Source organism: Pleurodeles waltl, chromosome 3_2 (genome assembly GCF_031143425.1).
Source record: "Pleurodeles waltl isolate 20211129_DDA chromosome 3_2, aPleWal1.hap1.20221129, whole genome shotgun sequence".
NCBI lineage: Eukaryota > Metazoa > Chordata > Amphibia > Caudata > Salamandridae > Pleurodeles > Pleurodeles waltl.
Window position 1 is genome coordinate 86309721 of NC_090441.1, and position 22800 is coordinate 86332520.

At 48.3% G+C, this 22800-nt stretch overlaps 1 protein-coding gene across 3 annotated transcripts in view; it reads left to right on the forward strand.

Moving 5' to 3' along the window:
• Positions 1 to 22800, forward strand: part of RNF43 (ring finger protein 43) — a 320896-nt gene that overhangs the window by 71283 nt on the left and 226813 nt on the right. For all 3 annotated transcript variants that reach the window (XM_069226861.1, XM_069226862.1, XM_069226863.1), the window contains exon 2: positions 988 to 1110. In XM_069226861.1, the coding sequence (XP_069082962.1) occupies positions 988 to 1110 (123 nt within the window). The remainder of the gene's footprint in view (positions 1 to 987; positions 1111 to 22800) is intronic.

Sequence of the window (22800 nt, forward strand, 5' to 3'; positions counted from 1 at the left end):
AAATCTAAAATCGTGACACTTACCTTGTGTGAAATGTAACATGTATGTGTGAAGGCTGGGAAATTCTTCACATTTTACATAGCAATCCTTAGATGTTCCCACTTAGGTACGCTTGACAATTATTGTCCTACTTCTGTCATAATGACATTACTCAGAAATAGAATGACAAAACCTCGTTGATTCAGCAAGCACACCACTGGATGACCTTAAATATCAAACGTGCTGCCAAGAATACTAGCAGTGGCACACTGATGCCGTGGTCTATGTAAGAAGTGCAACACCATACCATCTGTTCAGTATGTTTAAAAATTAGAAATATTGATTTTAAGATGCCTTTCTGTTCAGTTATACATTATATTTGGAGTTTCATAAATGTAGTTTTAAAATTTGCTTAAATCAATGATGAGCGGTGAGGTGGGCTTAGTGGCAGATCATAAGGGATTTACCAGGGCTGTTAGTGGGGTTGATGGTGGATGGCTTTGGGAATTCCATCGGCCATCTAAAAGGTGAATATGATGGGGTGTACCGATGTAGCTAAAAGTTGGTTGCGTGGGTTGAATGTGGAGGTAGGTTGGATAGTGGATTGGTTGCATATTGCTAGTAGTGTTGTGAACTGATGGTAATTTAGTTTGATGTAATGTGGTTAAGGGGTGTGTTGGATGGTGAAGGGTCAGGTTGGATGGCTGGAGATTACTCAAGTGGGTGGGATGACGTGGAATTGGTATTTATAATACTGATGTGGTTCAAGGTGGGTGAATTTGTGTGATTGCAAATTGCACATCAAATAGCATGCTGATATAGTCTTGCCTAGTGCAGTGTGTTTTGTTTATTTGCTATACTGATTTTGTGCTCTATTTATTTATTTCACATATCTTAATGTGTTGATGGTTGCTAGAGTCTGCTACTGAAGGCAAATTCTCGAGTTGTTTGTAGTCTCCAGAGCTTCATTCTTTTCTTGCCTTCTCATACTTTGTTTTTCCTCCATAGTTTCACCCATTGTCCCTCTGCAATACCAGTGAAGATGAGCAGACGAAACCTGGATTTGTTGCAATTGTCAAGTTGGAGAGTCCAGAACGAGATGTTCCCCCTTGCTTATCACTGCCCAACAAGGTAAAGAATCTAACTTTCTAAATTAACTGAAGCGGAAAGTAGAGTAAAAATAAGGCTGCAGAATTATGTAACTCACTATTAAGGCCCTCCCAGTGTATTCCATGTTCTCCCCATTGTTGCTTGTTCATGTTGTGTGTGTGTGTCTTAACAACTTCCTACATCTTAAGCAAACCTTCCAAACAGAAGCTGATACTGAATTCTTGACACTTCGTTGTAGTAAAGAGGTGATACCATGCTAGTGACAAAAGTCTGCACAATAAGACTCTTCATTATTCACCAAATTAACTGCATAGCAAAGTAACTGGTTCCTGACTAGATATTAAGGTTGCTGATCTTAGGATGCTGAACTTAGGTACCTGTTAGAGGAGATGGTCCTTGTCTCTTGTGGTAGACTTTTGACCTTTACTTTGATGATCCTTGATTTAAATGATCCTTCACCATTACTTAAATGTCTACTGGTCTTTTTATTTTAATGACTCTCGACTTGGAGGCTCCTTGGCCTTCGCTGTAGACCCCTTGATCTCTTTTGTTGGTAGTGCTTGTCCTTTAATGGAGACAGTCTTTAAACTTAACAGTGCAGTCTTTGGTGTGAAATGTTGTTGGCCTTTTCTCTAGAGGGTCTTTGGCCTCTGCTCTACAAGGCCTTTAGATTTTGTTCTAGGTGGGCTTTGTCCTTCCCTCTGTGTGGTCTTAGGCCTTTGCTGTCGATAATGTTCCCTAATCTGGGCTCTAGGCGGTCCTTTTGCTTTGCTGTAGATGTTTTAAACGTTGCTCTTAATTGAGTCACCTTTGAATAGATTATGTGTGACCTTTGCTGTAGCCTGTCATTAAACCTTTCTACAGAAGACCCTTCTCCCCTCTGTCCTTCACTTGATTTCACTTTATCAGTTATCTGCTAATTTTCCCTATTACGTTTTTTGAATCATTTGTCAGCCTAGTTTTTCTTGTTACTTTTTCTACTGTTGCCTTTAATTCTTCGCTATAGTTCCCTAAATTGTTCCTTTATTACCTTCCTCATCGCACAGACGGAACGTGGTGTACAATTAAGAGATTTAGGTTCCTTTTACAGCTTCCACATGTTAACAAATTACCTTTTTGGGGGACTATCACTTTATGTACCATATCTCAGTTTTTTTAATCGCTTAAACTTGGAAGTACTCAAAACATTAAATATTATGTTACAAAGCTGGACATTCGCCTTAACAAACCTTTCTTGCTTCACCAACTGTGTTTAAAGAACACTGTGTTTGTATTACAGCTACTAGTACAAACAAGAAACCAAAACAGCGAAAGATTTGTGACATTACATCATGTTTGTGAACTGACCAGTATATGGGTGGCAAGCTAAAATATTAAAGGTGGATTTGATAAAACTATAGGTGACTGGACCTGTTTACACTTCTCATGTCCAACATGTGGCAGGGTGTTACATTTGTGTGTTATAGATGTTACGTAATGTTATTGTTCATAGGTTATAATGCATTTCTCCATTGGTATTGTCTTGTAGCATCTCGGAATTCTGGTGACTTTCAACATGTTTTGGATGTTACCATTTCAGACCGAACCTGATTAAGTGTGTGAGGTGCTGAGGATGTTTTGGTCAGGTCAATATATTTCTTAGTTTCTATGTTGTGTTTCTAGAACCACGGTTGGGCGATTTTAGTGGCTAAAGCCTGAGGCTGGCAGGCTTCACCAATTGCTTACCCATCTTTTAGGGGGTTAGGCATGCTTGTTGTGGATGGAGCTGTGTGTGCTCGCAATGTCATGCTAACAACACGTGCTTCCAGGTACTGTCACAACCGATTATATGGCATACTTAAGCTGTGCTGGGCATATGGTAGAGGTATTGACCTATGTCAATTGTTGGATGTTACTGTGTGATATATCCGTTCTTTTGTGAGCACGTTACCAGCCAACTATGTGACTTCTCTGTACTGTGTTGAAGTTTCAAGGTAGTATGTTTGCTCCCTTGCTTTCTCGCTCTCTCTCTACTCAGCCTTTGTAGTGGGATGAAAACCGGGGAAGCATTTTGCACAACGTTTGAGCTTTGTAAGCCGCTGGTACCTATGTATCAGAAAACATGGAAGAGAAAATTCCCCTTTCTCCTACTATCCTGTCACTCTGGCAGGGCTCATGGCATTTAGATTTCCACTGGCGCTAGCTAGCTTATCTTTCCTGTTCAGTCACAGAGTGTGAACATCAAGAAGATCTTGTGATGGTCTATTGTAGTATTTCATGAGTAGGCCGCATCTTTGATTTTCTGCTTAAAGCAAGTCGGGGAAGGTGTGCACTTAGGTCTGACGTTGGTGCTGTTGTGTGTTGGTTAAATGCTAGGATACTAGCAAGTCTTCGAGCCATGTACTGGGACTTCGTCAGGCCTAGGGCAGAGAGAAGGGGTCCATGGACCATATTTTTAAACCCTTGTAGATATAGTCAAATGTGCTTTCTTTTTAAGGACCAATGTAATCCTTTTGCCAACAGACCAGACTGAATTCCGTTGTTTGGCTTCAAGTCAAGGTCCCAGACTCACAGTGAAAGTAGAAGATGCGGGCGGCAAGCATAGGACCTGGCAGGCCAGTGGTAGTCCATGTGAGGTTCGTGCATCTCTTCCAGGTGACTCGTGCTTCAATATAGCCAATGGTTCCATCTCACCCGCCTTTTAGAGTTCTCTTACAAAAACACAAAATTGTTGCGTCTATAAACAAGGCCTACTTTGCTATCCTCAGTATCGTTTAATTATAGTCAGGCTGGGATATAAGTAACCCCACGATCGCTTCAAAATAATTCTGTTCACTCTATATCCATCACACCTCGTGTACATTGATCTCGTCTCATGTATTTCAATGTAAAGTTCACCCACACTCACATTCCACGGTGTGTTTTTTGAAAAAGCGGTGGACTCCCCTCCCACACTTCGGGGTGAGCGAAGGGTAGGCTCTGTAACTGTCTTTATAGCAGCACCGTTAACGGCAGCCTGGGTTCGTGTGGGTTTCCTGGACATAAACTCTGCTCGGGCGCCCCTGTTCAGACATCAAGGTCAACGAAATACAAACATAGCGCTACATGGCTATGCATTTTCCCACACGTAGCGCTGTTATTTGCTGCTTTCGTGTTCTGATGCCCCTTGAGCAGGAAGAGAGATATCAATATAAAAATAGAGAGGAGATACTGCGGGTGCGGTCTCTCTCTCCACCTCGCCCTCCAAGGGGGCGGCATGGGGACAGCCTGTCTCTGCAGCCCAGCGGCCGACGCTCCCTGGGTGGTCTCTTTTGATGGCAGCGGGGTCCGCGGGAGCGCCTGCTGGTGTCAGCTCTCTCAGAAGCTGCCACAGATATGGAATGGGTGTGTGTGTGTGATGTGGGCTTGTGGGCGTCTTGCCTCAGCCTGGAGCCTCCGCTAGGGAGGGGGCGTGCGTGTCCCGCGGGCTCCCCTCATTCTCTGTCAGGTCGGCTCGCTCCGCATCCACGTGTTACTCATTAGCCGTAGCTCCCTTCATGGGTGATGTTGGGCCTGTGGCTCAAGGGTGTACGCGCTACACTTTCCTGAATGTTTTAATTATCATTTTAAATTGACAGGTAATCCAACTGTGAGGACCAGCCAGGACTGGTCCGGGGCGTGCTCAGTCCTGTGCAGTTGGTGAAGACTTTTAATTTATAGCGCGATGTATCTCGCCAACTTCGAAAACACTGTCGGGTTGTTCCTTGGCCGGGTTCAGCGGCCTCCCTTCGCGCCACCATTCCCTCCCTCCCTCACCCACTCGCCCCGATCAGCGAGCCGGCTCCGAAGTTGGAAGTTTTTATATACATGTATGAGGAAGCTTCTCGGCAACAGCCGTACGCTACAGCCAGCCCTGGTTCTATGTCCTGACCAGCGGTTATGGAACATTTTAAGACCGAGCACCAAGACAACATGCACAGGGCGAGCTGCGATAATAACAATACTAGTTATAGTAATACGTTAGATAGATATTCGTGGTACTCTTTGTTTATAAGAAAACAACCATCTCTCTTGCCCAGTTTATTGATGCTCAGTTTACAGATTAAAATTTTTTAAAGTCGAGTCGACCTTGCCAGTATTCGAACTACTGACCTGCAGACATTACACGTTCCTGCAAGCGTTCTACTCACTGAGCCAGCCTGCCAGCTTTCTCGTAAACTGTGGAAGTCGCTGGGGTAGTGCTACCTGGTGAAGATCACCGTGTCACATTGATATTGTATTTTAATTGCGTTTATATAGCGCTTACTGCCCCTGACAGTGTCTGCTTCCATGTGTTTCTACGTTTTGTAGCAGTGACTTACCTCCCTGATCCAGGAGTCGGTGGTTCAGTCTCAAAAGTGTAGTCAATGGTGCTATGTTTACAGTATTTATTCCCTCCGATTCGGGTTACCCGATCACCCTCTGTACCTCACAGCCCTACTACTAAAACGTCTCCGAAGCTATTGTGCCTTCATCTGTAGGGCAGGTAAAACAGATCCCTGAGATGGCAGTGGCTCTGTGTGAAACAGTAATAACCATCATTTAATCAGGATTTATAAAGCACAGTTGCTTCACCTGTGGGATTCTCAAGGCGATGAGGGGTCGTCCAGCGGGATCACGCTGCCTGTTCCTGTTGATTGAACATCCAGGTCTTGATGACCTTCCTGAACTGTTGGAGCTACGGCGAGGCTCTGCGATGCAGGGGTAGGAAGTTCCAGGTCTTAGCCGCGAGATGGGAGAAGGATCAGCCTCCACTGTTCGCCCGGTGGACACATTGGGTAGTTGTCAGGGAGAGGGATCTGGAACAGAGTTATCTGGTTGGTTGGCGGAAAGTCACTCGATTGTTGAGGTGGGACAGCCCTTTGTTGTATAGAGCCTTGTAAGCATGAGTGAGCAGCTTGAACTGGCATCTCTTTGTGACTGCTAGCCCATGGAGTTTCCTGAGGTGAGAGGTCATGTGCTTCTGTCTGGGGAGGTCGAAGATTAGTCTGGCTGCTGTGTACTGGATGGTCTAGTTGCCTCATGAATTGGACAGTGATTCCTATGTAGAGGGAGCTGCAATTGTCGAGCCTGCTGGTGACAAGAGCTTGCGGGACAGCTCGCCTGGTGTTGGGTGGGACCATTTGAAGATCTTCCTCAGCATTTGGAGGGTGAGGAAACAGGCGGAGGCAGTGCTGGCCTGTTTCTTCATGAGCTGTGTGTTGAGGATGATGCCAAAGCGTGTTTGGCGGGTTTGGGGTGTGGGGTCCAGCTCGGCCACCATTAGTTGCTCCATAGGGTGTCCTTGCCTTTCCCAAGATGAGTACTTCTGTCTTGCTTGTGTTGAATTTGAGACAGTTGTTGTTCACCCAGGTGGCCACCTCCTTCATGCATCTTTGAAACCTACCTTTGATGGTCGTAGGGTTGTTTGTCAGGGAGAGGATCAGTTGAGTGTTGTCGGCATAGATGATGTTGAGTCCGTGGCTCCTGACAATGTTCAAATCAAATCAGGATTTATGAAGAGCAACTTCCCACCTGTAAGGGTCTCAAGGCGCTAAGGGGGTTTGTCCTTTGAACTTCAGTCGGCCAGGGGTGTCATGTATATGTTGAAAAGAGTTGGGATGAGCCTTGAGGTACACTGCAGGTGATGTTCTTAGGGGTCGAGGAACAATATTTTGCGTTCTTCCTGTGGGATAGGAAGTGATCCACTTGAGGGGCTGCTCCGTGGTTTCCGATCTGGTGGACTCTTTTGATCAATGTATGGTGGGATATGGTGTTGAAGGCTGCTGAGAGATCGAGGAGGATGAGGACTGCTGTTTCTCTGTGGTCAAGCATCATTCTGATGTCGTCCATGGCTGCGACTAGAACTGTCTCAGGGCTGTGCTTTGCTCTGAAGGCGGCTTGTGGGGGGTCCAAAAGGTTGTGGTTCATCAGGTGTCTAGTTATCTGGATGTTGACAGCTTTCTTAAGGACCTTGGCTGGGAAGAGAGGAGTTCTCCTGAGTCTGCAGATGGTTTCTTCAGCAACTGCTTCACGTCAGCATATTTCAGTTTCCAGGGAAAGTGGGCTGTGGTGATTGAGGAGTTGAAGACCTTGGTGAGTTCTCTACTGATGGGTTGATTGACCAGGTTGAAAGTGTGATGCGGGCAGGGTCTGCTGGGGCACCAACCAGAATGGATGAATCTCATTATAGATGCTATTTCCTTTTCTGTGAGGGTGTTCCATGAGGTGAGCTGGTGTGGGTGGGTGTCTGTTGGCGTGAGGTGGTTGAAGTCGTCCTCGGGGTGGGCTGGGGTAAGAAGTCTTGGTAGCCGGTGTTGATTTTGTTGTCGAAGAAGTCAGAGCACACTGGTGCCGCCAGTGAAGATGAGGCTACGTATCCAAGATTGCGTTCTCGTTGCTGGCATCATGCCACCCTGCACCCCATCTACATGGTGAACTTCCCACCACTGCAACCAGGCCGCAGAACTGGTGCCACACGCTCACCATGACCAAGCCTACCGAATAAAGGATATCCACACACTGCTCCTGGTGGCTACGTCCCAGGTCTCTCTCTTTTGGAGGATCAAACAGGGCAGCCTTGCAATGCCAGAAGGTCTGCTCTGATGGGTCATTGTCTGGGCCTTTTTCTTTTTTTGCTGTTATGAGTCTGTTGCAAAGTCTGGTGGACCAGTGTTTCCTGTTAATTTCCATTATATTACCACAGACATTACCTGCAGCAAGCACAAGTGCATGCCTTGCAACACACTTATACAGCGTGTATTTACAAGTGTAAAACCACCTTGTTTTGTAAATGAGGGACACTTTTTTTTTTAACTATCTGATTAGGTAACCAAAGCCGTTTTTGTTTTGGTGCTTGGGCCCCACTGTCCATGTCCGACATCTGACCCTCTGTAGACAGTTTAACCATTCTTTGTGCCTTCCTGCTTCTGAGACTCCTTGTGTATCCCCAACTACCTCTGTTCTCCGTGTCCTGTATAATTATGCTCCTTACACATTATAGATTAACCCTGCTCTCTGAACCCCTGCCTGCTGCATAGGCTCCTTACACATTCGTGGCTATCTGCTCTCTGAACCTCGGCTTACACATTCCTGATTAACCCTGCTGTCTGAACCCCCCTGCTGCCTGGGCTACTACCACATTCCTAGTTACCTGCTCTTTGAGGCCCTTCGGCCTGGGCAGCTTGCACATTCGTAACCACCTAGGCCCTCCTGCTAAACTCCTTGGTATTCTCCCCCCCACCCCGGGTGGCCAAGATCCCTTTTTCCTTCAACCCTGGTGTCATCTTTGTTTTGCCAACCTGTACCTCCTGTGGCTTGCCTCGCTTCTCTTTGTCCATCCATGCTTTGTCCGCGGCCCGGTTCCCCGAGGGCACCTTTCCCGACCCATCGTGTGTGGCAGTATTGGCAGTGGCGGCGTCTGAGATCTGGGTCAGGGGATTGGGTGAGCACACAAGGCCTCTTTTGTTCTCTCCAACGTTTGAACTCAGCAAGATTATATCTGTGATTCCGGTGGCCTTGAGATCCGGGCAGGTGGGGGTGATCCGTCTGTGGCAGGTTCTCCTGGCCCATGTATCGGTGCTGGGAGTGTACAGAGCACGGGGACGTCGGGCGGGGCATGGATGCTGAGTGCACAAAGCGCCGGGGACATCGCTGCCTTTCTCTTCTGGAGCAGACCAGGCTCAGAATGCGCATATGCACTCTGTGCTTCTCAAGGACGAAGTGCAGATTCGCCATCGGCGCCACATACTCGCGCGTTGCTGGCGGCGGGAACACGTGGCCTCAGGCAAGGGGCGCGTGCGCCGCAGGCCAAGGAGCAAGTACGCAGCCGGCAAAAAGAGGCGTGCGCAGTCGCCAAAGGGCCATGTGCGCAGCAGAACACGTATTACCTATGCACCACAGGCCACGGTCCTGGAGCACGCACGTTTGTGCTACTGAGCTAGGGTACATTTATTTAAACACAGAAGGCCGCAAGCCTTTAATGTGCAAAATACAGTACTGCGTGAAGTAGAAAATAACCAATCTGATCAAAATAAAACGGAATTCTTAAAACGCATGCGCACTGGGTCCAAGGAACATAGGTATATCAGGCCAAAAGGATATGTACTGGTCAAAGAGCATGCAAACAAAGGAGCATGTTCTGGTCCAAGGAGCATGTATGCAGCAGGCTCGGGAATGTGGGAACTGGTCAAGGGAATGTGTGTGCCAAGCAGCAAATGTGCAACAGATCTAGACGAATGTCCGCTGCTCCAAGGAGAATATACACATCAGGCCTGTAAATGTGTATGCTGATCAAAAGTGCATGCATATGCCAAGCAGGGAGCTGGTCCAAGGAGAATGTGCACAGCAGGCCTAGGAATGTGGATGCTGGTCCAAGTAGTATGTTTGCAGCAGGCGTAGGAACCTTTGGGCTTGCCCAAGGTTTCCATATCTGCCAGACCAATGGGTGTTCACAGAAGGCAAATGAGCATGTCTGTTAACCAGTCCAAAGAACTGCATTAGCTAAACCAAGGTTAAGAGCATCAGAACATGAAGCATGAGAGCATCAGGACATGACGTATTGTTGCACCAGAACACTGAACACGGTGCAAAAGGACATGGAGCATGGGTAAACAAAGGCTGGGAGCACCAGGATGTGACACCTTGGAGCATCAGGACATGGAGCATCGTCACACCAAAAAACTGAGTGTCACTGGGACTTGAAGCATAGAGCACAAGAACACTTAGCATGGGTGCACAAGGACACAGATTCAAGGGTGCACAAGGACACAGCTACATGGGTGCATCAGGACACAAATGCAGCAGGCCATGGATGACCAAATCAAGACCCAGAGCATGGGTGCGCCAAGAGAAAAGTGCACAGAAACAGCAATGTCATGAGTATTGGACCACCAGTGCGTGTGGCATGAAAGAATCAGTACACACTGTCTGGGTTCCCCAGGGCATGAAACAATTGGTGGTTGAAGGCCAGGGCTATGGGTGCTGCAAGACTAGGAGCATGAGATCACTAACAATGTATACAAAGTCTCCGTGGTATGGAACATTGGTGTGTCACAGCCAGCTTCAAGACATGGACCATGAGAGCTCAAGAACACTCATTATGGGTAGATCAAAACACAGAGTATGAATGGTACGCAGACTCAGAGCATTGAAGCACCAAGGCAAGGAATATGCAACCAGAAAGACCCAGAACAAGGGAACCCAGTACACTGTGCATGTGAGCTCCAGTACACTGAGCATTAGACCTCCAGTCCAAAAAGCATGGGAGTTCAGTGCACTGAGCACGGTAGTTCCAGTACGCAAAGCATGGAGCTCCAGTATATGGAGCATTCAGAGTATGGGACCACCAAGAAACAGAGCATTGGAGCATCACGTCATGGAGCATGCCTAAACGTGCAGAGACTGGGAGCACTACAGGGTTCGATTGAGTTCCCAATTAGGCCCAGGCACTCCCAAAAAAACGTGGCCCACATTTACGCATGGTCCCTTACATTGATCGCCATTTGCTTAGTCTCATTGGGCTCATTTTTAGAGAAACGTGGCATAAATGTTGTTAATTTAAGCATAAGTGTTAAATGTTGTTAATTTAAACATATGAAAGCTTACAGAGCTGGTAAAGTTAGTGAATACTAGAAGCACTGCAGTTTGGCCAGGCTGGCGAGGTGAAATAAAAAGGCCACTACCACATCTCTGGCGAGGGTTCTCACCAGGCCGTATTTATTTTGCCAGCATGACCGGTATTTTAATGTCCTAGCTGGCACGAAAATAAAGAAAATCACCCAAAGCCAGTATTTTTTCATTCTGGTTGTTACATCCTCTGAAAGCAAACAATGCAAAACAACATTAAAATGTTTTCCTACAGGTGGCTTAACCTAGACAGTGGCAGAAAAGCCATTTTAAAAAGGAATTCTGAGGTTTTTATGTAAAGAGTCCTCATTATTTATCATGGCTTGGGCCTTTGCAGAATCTGGCTGTTTATTTTTTGTATAGTTTTATATAGCGTGAACTCGGCCTAAAGGCATTGGAATCATTTACATGAGCACTAGTTACACTGCACAAGATCAAATTCATTTTTATTTAGGTCTTTGGAAAAAATTGATTTGCCCACGATTACAGGATGCCAAGCCGATAGTGGTACTCAAAAGTACTTTACAGCTTCTATATCTTTCTTTCTGGGAAAGGTGACTCATTGCACCCATCCCCGCCTACAAGATTGTAAGGCTTTTTGGTCAGTTAACAAAGACCTTAATAAAATCGGCCTACATGTGACCCTGAGGCACCGGCCCATCGCCCAGTTTCCGACTGCCTGCCTCCCCAATCCAATCCTGGAGCACTAGTAGACTGAGCATGGGACCCGCAAGAAACAGCATGCATCATGCGAAGGAGAATGAAAGCAGCCAGGCGTGGAGCAAGAAAGCAGCGAGACACAGAGCATACACTAAGACATTGAGCATGGCAGCATCTGCCCACGGAGCACAGTAGCACCTAGACATTGAACATGGGAGCACCAAGACCGAGCATACATCAAGGCAAGAAGCATGGGAGCACACAGACAAAGAGCATGCATGAAGACATGGAACATGGCAGCATCCAGGCACTGAGCATGGGAGCACGAAAACACAGCATGCATTATGACATGGAGTATGGAAGCAGCCAGGCGTGGAGCAAGGGAGCAGCCAAACACAGCATGCACTAAGGCATGGAGTATGGCAGTCTCCGTATAAGGAGCATGCCGGCAGCGAGAAACCGAGCACTGGAGCAACAAGACACAAAGCATGCATCAAGACACTGAGCACATGAGCACCCAGACATAACGCATGCATCAAGACACAGAGAATGGCCGCACAAAGACACAGAGCATGCATCAAGCTGGAGCATGACAGCTTCTGTCCACCGAGCACCCAGACACTGAACATAGCAGCACCAAGACGGAGCATGCATCAAGACACGAAGCATGGGAGCAGCCAGAGACAGAGCATTGGAGCATCAAGATACAGAGTAAGCATTATGTCATGGATCATGGGAGCAGCCAGGCCATGGCCAGGGTGTGAGGAACTCTCAGACAGTATTCATATGGCTTGCACTCCCTTCGGCCGCTCTCTTAATACAATTTAAACATTGTTGTGTCTAGAAGGGGTCACCAAGGAGAAAAATCCAAGGTGGACAAAAAAAGCCTCCAGGAAAAGTGAACCTTGATTAAAGGGAAAAAACAGATGAAAGGGCACCAGGTACTGAACAGCCCATTAAGAGCTAAGCTAGAGCCCTTGTGCTTTGTGTGAAATGTGTCGACTGTACAGTACCGCAGAGCCTGTTGGTTGACGTTTTGCAGCCTCTGCAGTACTGTAGCTCTTCACGTGGTCTGGGTTGAGTATGTGTTGTGTGGAATGGCTTTGTGCCATAGATGTATGTGTAAATACATGTGGAACAGGTGGCAGTCACACCGGAGCGCTCTCTACAGATGCAGGTGCTGTACAGTAGCTATACAGGCAGATACAGGTAGAGCAGGTGCTGTACCGTAGCTCTGTGTGCAGATACAGGTGCTGTACTGTAGCTGTGCGTGCAGATATAGGTGGAACAACTGCCATACTGGAGCTCCCCATGCAGACACAGGTGCTGTATTGTAGCTGTGCATGTAGATACAGGTGTCATACCGTACCTCTGCGTGCAGAAATAGGTGCTGTACTGTAGCTGTGCGTGCAGATACAGGTGGAACAGGTACTGTACCGTAGCTCTGCATGCAGACACAGGTGCTGTAATGGAGGTGTGCGTGCAGATACCGGTGGAACAGGTGCCGTACTGTAGCTGTGCGTGCAGACACAGGTGGAACAGGTACCGTACCATAGCTCTGCATGCAGACACAGGTGCTGTAATGGAGGTGTGCATGCAGATACAGCTGGAACAGGTGCCGTACTGTAGCTGTGTGTGCAGACACAGGTGGAACAGGTGACGTACCATAGCGATGCATGCGGACACAGGTGCTGTACTGTAGCTGTGTGCGCAGATACAGGTGGAACAGGTGACGTACCATAGCGATGCATGTGGACACAGGTGCTCTACTGTAGCTGTGTGCGCAGATACAGGTGGAACAGGTGCCGTACCGTAGTTTTGCATGCAGACGCAGGTGCTGTACTGTAGGTGTCCATGCAAATACAGGTAGAACAGAGACTGCACGGAAGCTCTGTGTGCAGACACAGGTTGCTGCACTGTAGCTGTGCATTCAGATACAGGTGTTGTACCGTAACTCTGTGCAGTTCCAGGTTCTCCTACTGTAGCTGTGCATGTATATACAGTGGGAACAGGCGCCATACCGTAGCTGTGTGTTCGGACCCAGGTGCTGTACTGTAGCTGTGCGTGCAGATACGGGTGGAACAGGTGCCATACAGTAGCTGTACATGCAGACATGGGTGATATACTGTAGCTGTGCATGCAGATACAGGTAGAACAGGTGCTGTACCATAGCTCTGTGTGTAGACACAGGTGCTACTGTAGCTGTACATGCAGATACAGGTAGAACAGGTGCTGTACCATAGCTCTGTGTGTAGACACAGGTGCTACTGTAGGTGTGCATGCAGATACAGGTGGAACAGGTGCTGTACTGCAGCTCTGCGTGCAGGCACATGTGCTGTACTGTCGCTGTGCAGGCAAATACAATTGGAACATGTGCCATACCGTACCGCTGCGTGCAGATATAGGTGCTGTATTGTAGCTGTGTGTGCAGATACAGGTAGAACAGGTACCGTACCGTAGCTCTGCATGCAGACACGGGTGCTATAATGGAGGTGTGCATGCAGATATAGTTGGAACAGGTGCTGTACTGTAGCTCTGCATGCAGGCACAGGTGCTGTACTGTAGCTGTGTGTGCAGATACAGGTGGAACAGGTGACGTACCATAGCGATGCATGCGGACACAGGTGCTGTACTGTAGGTGTGCATGCAGATACAGAAGGAGCAGGTGCTGTACCGTAGTTTTGCATGCAGACGCACGTGCTGTACTGTAGGTTTCCATGCAAATACAGTTAGAACAGAGACTGTACGGAAGCTCTGTGTGCAGACACAGGTTGCTGCACTGTAGCTGTGCATTCAGATACAGGTGTTGTACCGTAACTCTGTGCAGATACAGGTTCTATACTGTAGCTGTGCGTGTATATACAGCGGGAACAGGCGCCATACCGTAGCTGTGTGTTCGGACCAAGGTGCTGTACTGTAGCTGTGCGTGCAGATACGGGTGGAATACAGTAGCTGTACGTGCAGACACGGGTGCTATACTGTAGCTGTGCATGCAGATACAGGTAGAACATGTGCTGTACCATAGCTCTGTGTGTAGACACAGGTGCTACTGTAGCTGTGCATGCAGATACAGGTAGAACAGGTGCTGTACTGCAGCTCTGCGTGCAGACATGTGTACTGTACTGTAGCTGTGCCGGCAAATACAAGTGGAACATGTGTTGTACTGTAGCACTGCGTGCAGAAACAGGTGCTGTACTGTAGCTGTGTGTGCAGACACAGGTGGAACAGGTGACGTACCATAGCGATGCATGCGGACACAGGTGCTGTACTGTAGCTGTGTGCGCAGATACAGGTGGAACAGGTGACGTACCACAGCTATGCATGCGGACACAGGTGCTGTACTGTAGGTGTGCATGCAGATACAGAAGGAGCAGGTGCCGTACCGTAGTTTCGCATGCAGACGCAGGTGCTGTACTGTAGGTTTCCATGCAAATACAGTTAGAACAGAGACTGTACGGAAGCTCTGTGTGCAGGCACAGGTTGCTGCACTGTAGCTGTGCATTCAGGTACAGGTGTTGTACCGTAACTCTGTGCAGATACAGGTTCTATACTGTAGCTGTGCGTGTATATACAGCGGGAACAGGCGCCATACCGTAGCTGTGTGTTCGGACCAAGGTGCTGTACTGTAGCTGTGCGTGCAGATACGGGTGGAATACAGTAGCTGTACGTGCAGACACGGGTGCTATACTGTAGCTCTGCATGCAGATACAGGTAGAACATGTGCTGTACCATATCTCTGTGTGTAGACACAGGTGCTACTGTAGCTGTGCATGCAGGTACAGGTGGAACAGGTGCTGTACTGCAGCTCTGCGTGCAGACGTGTACTGTACTGTAGCTGTGCCGGCAAATACAAGTGGAACATGTGTTGTACTGTAGCACTGCGTGCAGAAACAGGTGCTGTACTGTAACTGTGTGTGAAGATACAGATGGAACAGGTACCGTACCGTAGCTCTGCAGGCAGACACGGGTGCTGTAATGGAGGTGTGCGTGCAGATATAGGTGGAACAGGTGCCGTACTGTAGCTGTGTGTGTAGATACAGGTGGAACAGGTACCGTACCGTAGCTCTGCAGGCAGACACGGGTGCTGTACTGTAGCTGTGTGTGCAGAGACAGGTGGAACAGGTGACGTACCACAGCTATGCATGTGGACACAGGTGCTGTACTGTAGCTGTGTGCGCAGATACAGGTGGAACAGGTGACGTACCACAGCTATGCATGCGGACACAGGTGCTCTACTGTTGCTGTGCATGCTGATACAGAAGGAGCAGGTGCTGTATCGTAGTTTTGTATGCAGATGCGTGTGCTGTACTGTAGGTGTACATGCAAATACAGGTAGAACAGAGACTGTACCGAAGCTCTGTGTGCAGACACAGGTTGCTGTACTGTAGCTGTGTATTCAGATACAGGTGTTGTCCCGTACCTCTGTGTGCAGATACATGTTCTATACTATAGCTGTGTGTGTGTATATACGGGTGGCACAGGTGCCATACAGTAGATGTATGTGCAGACATGGGTGCTATACTGTAGCTGTGCATGCAGATACAGGTAGAACAGGTGCTGTACCATAGCACTGTGTGTAGACACAGGTGCTACTGTAGCTGTGCATGCAGATACAGGTAGAACAGGTGCTGTACCATAGCACTGTGTGTAGACACAGGTGCTACTGTAGGTGTGCATGCAGGTACAGGTGAAACAGGTGCTGTACTGCAGCTCTGCGTGCAGACATGTGTACTGTACGTTAGCTGTGCCGGCAAATACAAGTGGAACATGTGTTGTACTGTAGCACTGCGTGCAGACACAGGTGCTGTGTGTGCAGATACAGGTGTTGTACCGTACCTCTGTTTGCAGATACAGGTTCTGTACTGTAGCTTTGCATGTATATACAGCTGGAACAGGTGGCATACCGTACCTGTGTGTTCGGACCAAGGTGTTGTACTGTAGCTGTGCGTGCAGATACGGATGGCACAGGTGCCATACAGTAGATGTATGGTCAGACATGGGTGCTATACTGTAGCTGTGCATGCAGATACAGGTAGAACAGGTGCTGTACCATAGCACTGTGTGTAGACACAGGTGCTACTGTAGCTGTGCATGCAGATACAGGTAGAACAGGTGCTGTACCATAGCACTGTGTGTAGACACAGGTGCCACTGTAGGTGTGCATGCAGGTACAGGTGAAACAGGTGCTGTACTGTAGCTCTGCGTGCAGACATGTGTACTGTACTTTAGCTGTGCCGGCAAATACAAGTGGAACATGTGTTGTACTGTAGCACTGCGTGCAGACACAGGTGCTGTGTGTGCAGATACAGGTGTTGTACTGTACATCTGCATGCAGATACAAGTGCTGTACTGTAGATGTGTGTGCAGATACAGGGGGACCAGGTCCTATACCGTAGCCCTGCATGCAGACACGAGTGATGTACTGAGGGTGTACGTGCAAATACAGGTGAAACAGGTCCTGTACCGTAGCTCTGTGTGCAGATACAGGTGCTGAACTTCAGCTGTGTGTACAGATATAGGTGGAACAGGTGCCGTACCGTAGAGCTGCATGTAGACACATGCTGTACTGTAGCTGTGCGTTCAGATATAGGTGGAATATGTGCTGTACCATAGCCATCCATGCAGATACAGGTGCTGTACTGTAGCTTCGCATGCAGACACTGGTGGAACAGGTGTCGTACTTTAGCTCTGCATGCAGACATTAGTGATGTACTGTAGCTATGCTTGCAGATTCAGGTGGCACAGGTACTGTAGCTCTCCATACAGACACAGGTGCTGTACTGTGGTTGTGTGTGCTGTTACAGGTGTCATACTGTACCTCTGCGTGAAGATACAGGCGGTGTACTATAGCTGTGTGTGCAGATACAGTTGGAATACGTACTGTATTGTAGCCTTGTATGCAGTTATAGGTAGAGCGTGTGCTGTATAGATTCTCTGCGCCCAGACGCAGGTGCTGTACTATAGCTGTGCTTGCAGATATTGTTATTGTAGCCTACATCTGCAAGCAGAAACGGGTGCTGTACTGTAGATGTGTATGCAGATACGTGTGTCGTACTGTACCTCTGCATGCAGATACCTGGGTGTACTGTAGCTGTGTGTGTAGATACAGGTGGAACAGGTGCTGTTCTGTAGCTGTGCGTTCAGACAGGGGTGCTGTACTGTAGTTGAATGTAGATACAAGTGGACCAGGCGCAGCACCGTAGCTCTGCGTGCAATTACAGGTGCTGTACTGTAGCTGTGTGTGCATATACAGGTGGAACAGATGCCGTACCTTACCTGTGCATGTGGACATGGGTGCTGTACTGTGGCTGTATGTGCAGATACAGGTGTGATACCGTACCTCTCCATGCAGATGCAGGTGCTGTATTGTAGCTGTGCATACAGATACGGGTGCTGTACTGTAGTTGTGCATGCAGATTTTATACAGGTGGAACAGGTGCCGTACCATAGCTCTGCGTGCAGTCACAGGTGCTGTACTGAAGCTGTGTGTGCAGATACAGGTGGAACAGGTGCTGTACCGTAGCTGTGCGTACAGACAGGGGTGATTGTAAACGGCGATTGAAAGCCGAGGACTTCTGGGCAAGTACCCCACCCCCCATTCTCTTTTCAAACTGGGTGTTAAAAAGATTATACAGTTACACTAGTACCTGTTGGATCATACCCTCCTTGCCAAACGCAAGCATGCTTGATCGGGAATTAATTAATTTAAGCCGCATACTCCAGCTGGCTATCTTTCTTGTTCATACGGGTTTCCGCTGAATGAGGCATTTATGGCCTTAAGGATGGGCGATTGGGGTTTTCTGAAACATCTACCCACATGGCGGTTAACTCCGGAGGAGAGGGTGATGTGCAGGGGTTGTGGCTGTTGGGAACAAACAATTGAACATTTGGTTTGTTTGTGTCCAGCCCAGCTTAAGGAGAGTAGATCTCTGCTTTGGGGTAAGTGGAATGAATTGGGGATCCGCTCCTGTCGGCAGGCTATTATTATGTCTTTGGATCCTGCGAGCTCAATGTTGAATGTTTTACTCACCAAATTTATTATAGTTGCTCAGACCAAATTTAGGAGCACTGTGAGCAGTGGATAATTGTTTTAAATTCTCACCCGCTCTTGCCACATTTGGGTTTGTACCAATTTTGTCAAGTTGTTGAGCTTCAACTTTGTATCATGGGTTTTGATGTATGTTGGTAGCTAACTTAAGATCATTCAATGCACTTAAGCACTTTAGGGCCTGGAGCACGGTGGGCCCCCCTGTTTATTATGTATCACGTGGGGTTCTAGTTTTTGGAGGTCCGGTTATTTTTTTTAATTGTAGGTTTTACAATACCATTGTGGGAATGCTTTTACTCAGGTTTGCGTTTATAAATTATTAAGTATTTTAGTATGTATTTGATGTCTAACTCATTGGCTCGTATGTGCAGTTGGGGCGCTTTTTATTTTTATTTTTTCATTTATGTATTTTTGGCAAATGTATTATTGATTCTTTTTTGTTTTAATTGTATGGGATTTTATTATCTGTACAGTAAACTATTCATCATCATTGTACTGATGCTCTGCGTGCAGACCCAGGTGCCGTACTGTAGGTGTGCGTGCAGATGCAGCTGGAAGCCCTGCTGTACTGTAACCAGCTATGCAGCTATAGGACTCGAAAGCCGCCAGCAGGCCCTTACCCTAACACCGGTCATACACCAACCGACAAGACAATCATTTCGTTGGAAGAATTATTTATTTTATTTACTTTCATTAAAATCAAATACATTAATCATTTTTTGCAAATCATCTTATGCAAATCACTCTAAACATTTCACTGCAAATCCAAAATTAATATCTACTGATATACGTACTTTTTACATGTGTAACCATAAATCATTTTGACAGCATCCCTTCCTGTCCTGAACCTCCTTTGGACCACACAGGGACTGGTCGTCACCTGTATCCCTAGGGGGCAGTACCCCTGCTTCCTCTGTTCCTTGCCCACATGCTCAGGGTTCCGCCCCCTCTCCAAACACCAATCAGCCAAGGGGAGTACCGGGACGGCCCAGGGCATGAGCCCCGTGACCATCCCAGTGATCTGGGCTCCCTACCCCCAATCTGGTGTGTCCATCCGCAGGTTGGTCCAGGACTTCAGGATCCTATCTCTGTTGTTATACCGGGGCCCCACCCTTGGGGACCCCTCTGTTGCTTCAGGTTACTTTAGTACCTCTTCTTCTGCCTAATACTAAGGAGAGGGTGGGTGGGTCAACAGGAAGCCCGACAGTTTAGGCCACTGCGCCAAGAAGAAGAAGGCCAAGCCTTCTGGGGGGGTGCTTTTAAGCCCCCCACTGGCTGGCGGCAGCCTAAACCAGTCCGGCTCCATCGTCGGACCAACGTTCTCCGAGGCGCTACTTCCTCACCCACACCTCGTGAGGCGTGTAGGCGGAAGCAGCTGTCCAGCCCGCACGAGGGTCCGGCCCCCGGCATCCCCGACCCCTAAGAGGCCGCGCTTCCCCCATTGGTAGAGCATGTACTGTAGCTCTGCATGCAGTTACAGGTTGAAATTGTGTTGTAGTTTAGGTTTTCAACTAGTTACAGGTTGAACATGTATGTGCACTTGTATATAGTAGCTCTGCATGTGGTACCTTGCGCTTGGTATAATGCTTTTGCACTGACCTTTCCAGCTCACCCACCTCCCCCAATTACTCCAGAGTGCGCGCAGGGCAGCGCGAGGATGCTGCAGCACAGGAGACAGAGATCCCAAGGCATGGAGTATGAATCCTGTGGCATTTAAAGTATCACTGCCCTGTGGTGGGAGCTAGAGATGCACCATATTAACGCCAAATACATTACGTGTGTGCATGCCACACGTGGGTGCCACATGCATGTCAGATGGCAAGTCCGACAAACACCAATGCATTGTGGAAAAGCACATGCCACTTCAATAAAATAAAACATCATGGCATATTACAGAAGCGCAGCAAGGGATGCCAGTTGTATTTCGTAACACATGCTATGCAGCACGCTAAGCCAGGTCTTAACAGCATACGACAAGCCCAGGAATAGACCGACATACGCCACAAAGTCTGCAAGGGTTGCTACACAAGTACACAAAGACATACCACGAGAATGTACAAGAACATGCCACACAAGCACAGCAAAGGATGTCAAATAATAGCGCAAGGCCTACCACAAAATGCCCCGTTATGTCTCTGACAGCCCCTCTACATGCTACACGGCACACCAAAGAAATGCCAGAAGAGCGCACCATCACATGCTACACCAACTCCTGCAGGCATGCTGAGCAAGTGCACATAAACGGGCTCTTGAAGGCAGCACACACGTATACTGGAAATGGAAACTCCATTGTGGGCGACTTTTTATGCGCAAATAGACTCGTTTCCAGCTTAGATTGCCCCGCCAGAAGCGTCATGTGGATTAAGCTATCACAGACCCCTGGCTCTGTACATCCATTGCTGTCTTAGCCTCACGGCAGCAAGGAGAGAGCTGTTTAACCAGCGAAGGGTTGGAGAAGGGACCAATCCTGAGCTATCGTCGATGCCCAAGTGAGTGTGATGTCACGTCCGTTATTCCTGTCGTTTTTCGTTAATGCCGTGCATGAATTCTTCTTTACGGACTATTGCCTTTTAGCGTTTATTCAGTTTCACTCTTTCTTACTCGTGGCTTGCAGTTACTTTCGCCTCATGATTCCTTACTTTTCCACCAATTTTCTCTTTCTGCTCTCTTGTTAACTCCGTGCCTGTGCCCCCGCGCCCTTCCCACCCGATTCACCAGTGAGATGTAAGTGGGATGACACGGTGGTGGGGCTTTATTGGTACGGTTGTGCCTTGAGAAGCCTTTACATGCGGCGTTACTTATGGAAACAATCTGTGAAGTCCCGTGTTTGGCATATTCATAAATGGACCCACACTGAACAAAGCATAAACCATATTAGAATATTTAATGTAATTTAATTTAACAGTTACTATAGCACCTTTACCCGGGGGCAAAAGCGATTACAAACTTGATACGGTGCGTTTATCACTGACTTCCAGTACATTAGTTATTTAGTTGGAATATCATGCTTTGTGCCCAGGCATACCAATGGCACACAACAGTAGCCACCTGTCTCTTAGTCCCAGTGTCACAAGGGAGACTTCTAGTGACGTCGCATTGCAGCACTGGCGAGTGACAGACACAAAGGTATTTTTTTCAGCGGGCAGATGACAGAAATAGAGGGCCCCATAGGGCTCTGGTTCTGTGTCAATGTTTGGCTTTAACAGGGCTAGGCCCTAGGACAGTGGTTCCCAACCTTTTGACTTCTGTGGACCCCCATTTTATCAATACTGGAGCCCGGGGACCCCCACTGAATCATTATTGGAACACGGGGACCCCCGAGGAGTCATTACTGATAGCTGGGACCTAATATTATTAAATGTTTTAGGCAGCCGCGGACCCCCTGAGGAGGCTTTGCGGACCCCCAGGGGTCCTCAGCCCACAGGTTGGGAACCACTGCCCTAGGACACTTAGAGCACTGCTCTCCGTGCACCGTTCTCTGGTTCGTTTTCCTCTTCTCCCTTACCCCTTTTTGTTCTCCCCACCACATTACTACTTATATAGTCCTCTTCGCACTGATTTACCACTCATTCTTTTATAATCGGTCAATAGTCTTCGTCGCTCTTCCACCCTTTTGTTTTTCTCACTCGTACCCACTCACCCTTCTTTATCTCGCCTTTCCACCCTGGCTTCCCTCCTTTTATCTCACCCCTTTCCACCCTCTCCCCGGTTCTATATCAACCCCCTCTAGTCTATGCAGTCTCCCTCTCTCCTCCTGGCCTGCCCCCTTCCCCGACTCTGTTCCTGATCACTCCCTCTCTCTCCATTCTCTCTCTTCCTCGCACCCTCCTCCCCTTCAACTCTCTTCCTCTCACCCTCTCCTCTCTGCCCCGCCCCTTTGTCCCGGATACCGAGCTCTTTCCCTCCCTTTGATCTCCCTGCCGTGCAGCTCTGGCTGCTGACCTCTCGCCCTCACCTGACGGGAGGAATGTCCCTGGGGGGCTGGGACAGCCCTGCTTTCACGGAGCAGCTCTCAGTTCCTGTACCTGCTGGCACACGCTCACCTCCCCCCCGGCCCCCAGGCGCTCACTTCAAAGCTGGCTCATGAGTAATAGGTAATCTGAACACAGCACTTCCCCTGCCCAGCAGTAAAGCTATTAACCTCTGCACTGCCGGGCCCACGCCCAGGAAGCCCCAGCCCTGAAACCTTCGCGTCCAGGAGGGTCTGTGCACCGACCGGCCATGCATCGGCCATCACTCGCCTACCTAGCCCACTCTCACTTCTGATCACCCCTCCTAGGTGGGGGTGGGTGAGCCACTTAAGACTCGAGCCAGCTTGAGGTCCTCTTGGACCCTCGAGTCCAAACGATCCGAGTTTTTTTGTGGCTTCTGCCTGCCACCCACGCTCTACCATTATTAGC